Source organism: Etheostoma cragini, chromosome 5 (assembly GCF_013103735.1).
Source record: "Etheostoma cragini isolate CJK2018 chromosome 5, CSU_Ecrag_1.0, whole genome shotgun sequence".
NCBI classification, from domain to species: domain Eukaryota; kingdom Metazoa; phylum Chordata; class Actinopteri; order Perciformes; family Percidae; genus Etheostoma; species Etheostoma cragini.
In genome coordinates this window covers 15,648,555-15,655,848 of record NC_048411.1, presented here as the reverse complement: position 1 = coordinate 15,655,848, position 7,294 = coordinate 15,648,555, and the positions used below count along the sequence as shown (strand labels likewise).

The 7,294-nt window shown below is 40.3% G+C and overlaps 1 protein-coding gene across 3 annotated transcripts in view; it reads left to right on the top strand.

The window, feature by feature from the left end:
• The window catches only part of kiaa0825 (KIAA0825 ortholog), a 118,970-nt gene extending 112,186 nt beyond the window's left edge, over window positions 1–6,784 (top strand). For all 3 annotated transcript variants that reach the window (XM_034870953.1, XM_034870952.1, XM_034870951.1), the window contains exon 23: window positions 5,468–6,784. In XM_034870953.1, coding sequence (XP_034726844.1) covers window positions 5,468–5,651 — 184 coding nt within the window. In that variant the 3' untranslated portion in view covers window positions 5,652–6,784. The remainder of the gene's footprint in view (window positions 1–5,467) is intronic.
• The last annotated feature ends 510 nt before the right edge of the window (window positions 6,785–7,294 follow it).

The window sequence follows — 7,294 nt, the reverse complement described above, 5'->3', positions numbered from 1 at the left end:
GTGTGTGTGTGCGTGTGTGTGCAGTGGTGGAGGAAGTATTCCATACCTTTACTTAGGAAAAGTACTGATAACACACTGTAGAAATACTCTGTAACGTATATGTAAGTTAATGTCCTGCATTGAAAATGACTTAAGTAAAAGTGTGTAAGTATTGTTGGAAAAATGTGCATATTAAAAGAAAAAGTACTCAATGCAGAAAATATATACAGTATATATATTGCTGGGTCACACTCACTCACAATTATTTCATGTCCAAGAAACTGTTGTTGCATGTTGTGTCATATCTGTGACATGTTATGTTGTCTTTGGAGTTAACTTGGGACATTTGCCTTGATGTGGTCTTTAATTTTTGTGACAGGGTTCCAGTAATTTCATTCATTTCATATATTATAAAACACTGTATTTCATAAACTACATGTGTTTTGTTTGCAAAAGTCTTAATGTGTAAAGTAACTAGTAACCAAAGCTGTCAGATTAATGTAGTGGAGTACAAAGTATAATATTTCTCCCTGAAATGTAGTGGAGTAGAAGTAGAAAAAAAGACAGGAAAAGACTTGAGTAAAGTACAAATACCTAACATGTGTACTTAAATATGTTATTTGAGTGGAAGTATTTAGTTACACTGTGTGTGTGTGTGTGTGTGTGTGTCATCACAAGATTAGAAAGTACTCCAAAGAATCAACCTATGTAAAAGGCTAATATTGATTTACCTAAATTAGAAAGATTCAAGGTAGAGGTGAGAAGTTGTAAAGTTAAGGTTAGGTTTTGTCATCCACTTAATTATTGTAATACATTTCTGTGTGTATGTATTTGTGTTTGTCTACATTGAGCACGGCTGCTGCAGAGTAAAGCTACCACTTCATGTTTACTTTGAAATAGATTTGCTTTGATATCGCATATCTTTGTTCTTGCTGATTTAGTGTGTGTCTTGTAGCTTTTGAGTGGACATCAGTTTGGATTGAGATAGATCTCAGGTACGGTCTAATACTGAGTGGCTTCAGCGCACCACACGGACATACTGTAGACCTGACACTGAATTGATCTGACAATAGAATGGATCAGTGTAGCGGCTAGTAAGTCAGGAGGTAGAGCATAATCCCCTCTGTCAAGTCTCTGTCTCGTCAATATTCAAATCCAGCCGGCTGTCCAATGGCTGTCAGTTACAATCTCCCTCTGGCTCATGGCACAGGCACATATCTAAATTGAATTGGATGTTTGCTCCTCAATGGAAATTGAGTGGAAGAGATGACCCCTCTTGCCCTGTATTGTGAACTTGTCAGTTACCCCAACTAAACTAGATTCTAATGTACAATATCTATTCCCAACTAATAACTAATCTTTGTTGTTTCCTTTTTTATATGGCTGCTCGTTTTTCTTTTAGGTTGCTGTACAATTGCTGTCTGTCTTCCTCTACTCAACATTAGTTAACATTTATTTCCTGGTTTATTTCATAGAACTATGCAGATTGACATGAAATGTGGACTGATTTCTATTTGTGACTTTGCTTTCTGAGCAACTACACCACAAATGCTTTCTAACCTTTTCAAAGGACTCCGTGCTTTCTCCTGTAATAATTTATTCCCCATGGACGGTGCTTCTCTGACACCAAATGCCTATGGGTATGGTTACCCAAGGGCTGAAGAAGACACACACAAACGCATCCTTGCAGTGTAAACTGTATATCCTTCCAACAACAACATACACTACATCCACTGACATCAGCTCACCTTTACTCATCACCTTTACACACCTAACCTCAAACTCTGACAACAGTAAGAAGTAGCTCCTCGAATTCTTATAACGCATTGTGGTCAGGTTAAAAAGGTTCGTCCATCGGCAGGTTCCTCTGGGAAGACTGTTCACATGGTGCTTTCAAAAAGCTAGGATTTTTATTTAATTACTCAAAAGTTTTGATACATCAATGCTCCTCTTTTTTTCCAGAGACGTAGGTTAATGAGGGACTCTCTTGTCAGTTGCAAACCTGTTTTTATGTCGGGAATTGCTGAGAAGGGTTTAGTTTTTACAAAGAATCTTGTTTAGTTCATCTTAATCCCAGGTTGTAACCCTAAGAGATGGTTGAAGATGAGAGGACCAGTCAACATTATGTCTCTTCACTTAATGTAACCTTACAGCTTACATTTTCTTTCCTCCTCCTCTCTCTCTCTCTCTCTCTCTCTCTGTCTCTATCCCTCCATTTCACTCTCTTGTTCAGTCCCTCTCTTCCTACTACTCTGACACATGTCGCCCTGGCATGCATGGAAAGGCCTGACCTTTGGAAAGTTTAGCACTTTAAATATTTAGGCTTGGGTTATGATGGATCCTCCAGGCCCTGCGGCAATGTGTGAAGCCTCTGATTAAGGCTGCTGTCAGAGTCATTTAGCGGAGTGTCTGGCTGTCGCTGGTGCTCTCTGTTTGACAGGCGAGCCTTTTAAACAAACAGCGGTCCCAGTGGCAGAGCAGGCAGGGCACCCAGCGCAGCACAAACACCACAACACTCCGAGAGAAACCACTCAGCCCACTGACAGCTGCAGAGGAAACCACCGGCCACTGTCTCTCAACATCTTTCAGGCACTTTGTCTTTCTGCTCACTCACTTTCTTTCACTTAGTCTATACTCATACCGCTGCCTGTTTTGTTTCCTCCTTTTTTTTCTTTCTTGTTTCTCTTTTCCCCTCTCTGTCGATATCATTTTTTTTCCCATCATCAGAGTTTACAACTCCTTTTTGTTTTTCTCTGTCTCCGGGATCCACTGAAGCCGAACATCAAAGTTTCAACAGTGGTGTGTGTTGAGTAAGATTTAGCAAGTAAGTTGATTGTCGGATGATCTCTGAGCAGGGCTTATGCTCTTAATTTGTCAAACATCACTACTCATTATCAGCTGAAAATCAAGATAGATGCTCTCAGTCTCATGTCTGCATCGTCCCATGATTAGGACAGCTTACATTGATGTTCACGTTGAAATACATCTGAGCCAGCCTTTTCATCTCACTCTGGGACAATCTCCCATGGCATCAATCCTGTAAATATATGAGTCTTAATATGTGTGTCCTATTCTGTATTCAGAGGAAGTGCCAAGTCAGCAGCTCCAGTATTAATGCATGAGAAATGAGCAGAGCCCATAAGAATTAAAGGGTAAGACTTCCCTTATTAAGATGTAAATTCCGGGGGAAAACTTGCCGAAATGAGGATACAGTGAAGTTATTGTCAACTTTAGCCTACTTATGCATTTCTGAGAGGCATTGTTGTGTTACAGTTGTTGAAATAAGATACACACAGCAAAAGCATCTTGTGTATTTTTCGGTTCATTTTCAGCACAAGATCAACCAATATGCAACCTGTACTTTACGGAACAATTTACACTTTTGGCAACATTATCTAGTGACAGTATACATGGCAACTATCGTGGTAATTCAATCTGTCTGTGTGTGCTCCTTCTTTTTTTCTCCCTCTCTACCTCTTTCTCATTTCAAATTTGCACTTAACACCTTCCTGGGGAAAGGCTTCTCATTCATCAACGGTGTTTGTCCCGGTGACAAGCAGGGCGCCTCCTGCATATCAATATCAGCTAAGACAATGCTGAGCCTGTAACCTTCAGCTAAATGTCATTCTGCTTAATCCTATTTGAAAATTAAACATTGAAAAACCTTTAGCGTACCTTCCTGTCTTCCTTCCTCGCTCACTCCCTCCTTTATTGGCCGCCGTCCTATAGCTGTCTGCTCTCCCTCCCTCCCCTTCCTGCTCTTGTTTTGCACACTGTGTGACATTTGTATTGTTTTGCATGTATGAGTGTTTGTATCCCATAATGGTTATTTAGCAGAACTGATTTTAATTTAATGTCACTGGAAAAATAATATTGGGACAATTTGTCTGCCCCCGGTAGTCATCTGCATTCATCCAACAGAGTCTGCATCAGTCATCAAAGAGGCAGACTTAACTACTTCTTCCTTTGTTCCATTTTTCTTGAGACAGTCCACTCACTCTGTGAGCAAAGTAAAGAGAGCGATCCAGACTGACACAAAAATTACCAGAAAAACAGAGAAAATAGTGACCAAAGTTGTAAGCAGAGGGAGAATGAATTCACACTAGATGGAACCTCTTTGTCAAATCTGCGTATTTACATAAACAGATCCTCCCCTTACAGACGGTAATTACTACACTGACAGTGGTTGGGAAGCAGCGGAAGAAGATGTCTGATTTGTCCAGATACGCACTATGACAGAGACTGAAACTTCATCAAAGGGCTCTGCATTGAGAGGCCCGCTTCTTAGTATGCATGAAACACATGCGTGATATACTTTACCTCCTCTTTCTCTTTACACACAAGTATGCCTCCCTCACAAAGCACAACTATATGGTACACGTTTGAAGATACAGTGAGGAATTGGAGGAGAGGCAGGGCGGGATAAAAGGAGACGAAGAGATTGCAACGAAAATGCAATCATTTGTAGTCGGACAGATATAATTCTCTTTCGGAGAGAGAGTGTGATGCGGCAGCTCAAAGACAGCTTTCAGTCAGCTCTCCGTATGGATTTGATTGACCACAATCACTCGTCCGGAGATCCCATTGAAATCCACAGGGTGAATTACAACGTGACTATCCTTGATGTCTTCATATTGAAGCCCTCCGTTCACTCTGGAGCTTGAAGAATTGCAAAATGTGATGGCGAGACATACTGAAGCAGCACTAGAAGCGGTTAAACAGGACGGGGAAGCAACAAGCAACAATGCAAAAAATTAGTCACCCTAATAGAGTTGGTATGAAGTTCAACAGTTGCTATCTATAGACCATGGCTAAGCCTCAGAAAGCATCAGATAGACAGAAAGGGGAACACATAGAGACCTACAGAGAGCCAAAAGCATCTATTCTCTTTTCTCTGTTTTAATGTTCTCTAGAACATCCATTGAATTTTCATTGCATGTGTGTGTGCACCTGTGTGTGTGTGTGTGTGTGTGTGCGTGTGTGTGTGTGTGTGTGGATCCTTTCAAGTCTGTAAGTGTGTGTGTTTGCGTGAGTGCAAAACTGTAAGTCTGATAGTGTATCATAGCAGCAGAGACCGTTGGGAAACTGACCCAAACAGCATGAAAGAAGAAAGAGAAGTAGACTCCCACGTGGGAAGTTAGAGAGTGAAAGTGTTTCAGCCTGTTGGGTGTGTGTGTGTGTGTGTGTGTGTGTGTGTGTGTGTGTGTGTGTGTGTGTGTGTGTGTGTGGGAGAATTTATTTTGGACAACAGGTTACTCCACATTCTGTGTTAAACCCAAGCCAGGATTCAGGCAGTGGGTTCCTTTCTTGTTTCTGTATGAGACACAAATAGAGGAGAGACATGGGCACACATTCTTCACACACCATCATAACTTGTGGAGGACACATTTATGTCTGCTGTGCTGTATGTGTGTTTTCATTTAACCCTAAGTAGCAAAAGTTTGTCGCTCTTCAAACAGCTTACCTTCTGTCTCTTTATGCTTTCCAGGTGGGAGATGCAGGAGAATGCAGAGCTGGAAGACGGAGAGAAATTTATGGTAGAAGAACTTCAGAAAGCCTATTTTGTTTGCTGCTGCGGCTCGGGACCGCAGGACCATCCCGAAGCGGATGAGACACTGGCAAAGCAGGCCCAGGGGGAAAAGCAACAATCCGATAAAAGTGCTGCCCAATAACATCCCAGGCAGTTGGAATTTTTTATCATGTTGTAAATGTTTGGTTGTATTACTCACTTGCAGCTCTCAAGGTAGCAGAGTGTGTGTGTGTATGTGTGTGCACATTTATAGATGTAATTGGGTTTGTGCATGCTCTGTGTGCAACTAGTTTGCATATGTGTGTGCAGGAAAACATGAGTGAGAGAGCGGGCAAGAAACTGTGGAACAACAAAAAGAATGAGGGAGGCACACGTCTCAGACAAACTTTCTGTGCTTTTCAATCCCGCATCAGACACATCTTTGTGAAACACATCTCCAGAAATCAGTTCTGGGAAATGGAGAGCCTGGATTTGTTTGCCTGGGACAAGATGGGACTGTGTGATCATTGTCGGTAGTTGAAGTCTTTTTTTTTTTTTTGAGACAGGGAGTGTAAAGATGTTGGTGTCAGCATACTTTCTCCTGGTTTCTGTAAGCAAACATCAAATATTACGGTTGGGAAGCAAGATGGTGTATGTTTTGATTACGCTGTGTCCCAAACATCTGCCCCACTATGTAATATCAGTCAGTATTTAGTGCAAACTGAGAAAACATTTATTTTTTATGTGTAATAAGATAGCTCCGTATAGTTGTTTCAAGTTTGTCCATATTTAGTTATTTAGAGACTTTATTAGTTATTTATGAGATGTTTTAGAATTACACATGTAAATAAAATGCTATTCTTACTTAAACAATTAAACATACTTGGACATTGTGTGTGATCTCTGTACAATCCATAATTTATGATGATTGATTACTATGCAGTTAACGTTACATTTTTGAATATATACTGTAGATCTGATGTTCACAACACAAATCATACTTTTTTCATCAACAAGAATACAATTTCAGCTCACAAAGGCTACTGCACACACTGTACAATTCCTTTGAGACAGAGGGAAAACATGTTCTGCTCCGGAGAAGGATGTTCCTTTCCTTAACTAGATTTTTAATGCAAATGAAGCAAGACTTCGATCGACAAACCACTTAGAGAATACAATAGACAACAAAATGTTCAGCAACAGATTTCTGCCTGTGAACAAAGGCTAAAAGGCAACAAATGAGGCTTTGTAAATGCTCTGTATTTGTCATATCAATTAAACCGTTTTATTTTTGTGTTGCAGGAAAAGAAGTATTTGGCAAGCTAAACTGTTTTTGTTCTATGAAAGAAATTCTTAGATTTTTATCTTTCACCCTTGCCATCCCTCCTAGAGTAAGAACCTGTACGGTTACCCATTCGCATATTTCCATCGGGTTCAGAAGACAACTGTTAGAAAGGCTGACAGTATAGTTCTCAACAAATCATTACAAAGAATGATTAATCACAAAGAATACATTGAATATTTCATTCTACGCTATTCATTTGGGGATTATCAAACCTACATAAACATTTTAAAATCCCCGAGCTCATCATGACATATTCATGCGGGATAAACAGTCGCAGCAGTTTGACTCCTCGGATTTCCATTTCAATTGATTACCCTCGGTATGTTAGTGCATTATCCACAGCAAACTCAAACAGCAGCAGAAACATGTTGGTTTTATTTGTATGTTCACCCACTGAGTAAAACAAGCTTTTTGTCAGCAAGTAGTGAGCCAACATTGTAGCATTACAGGAAGAGAAGTCT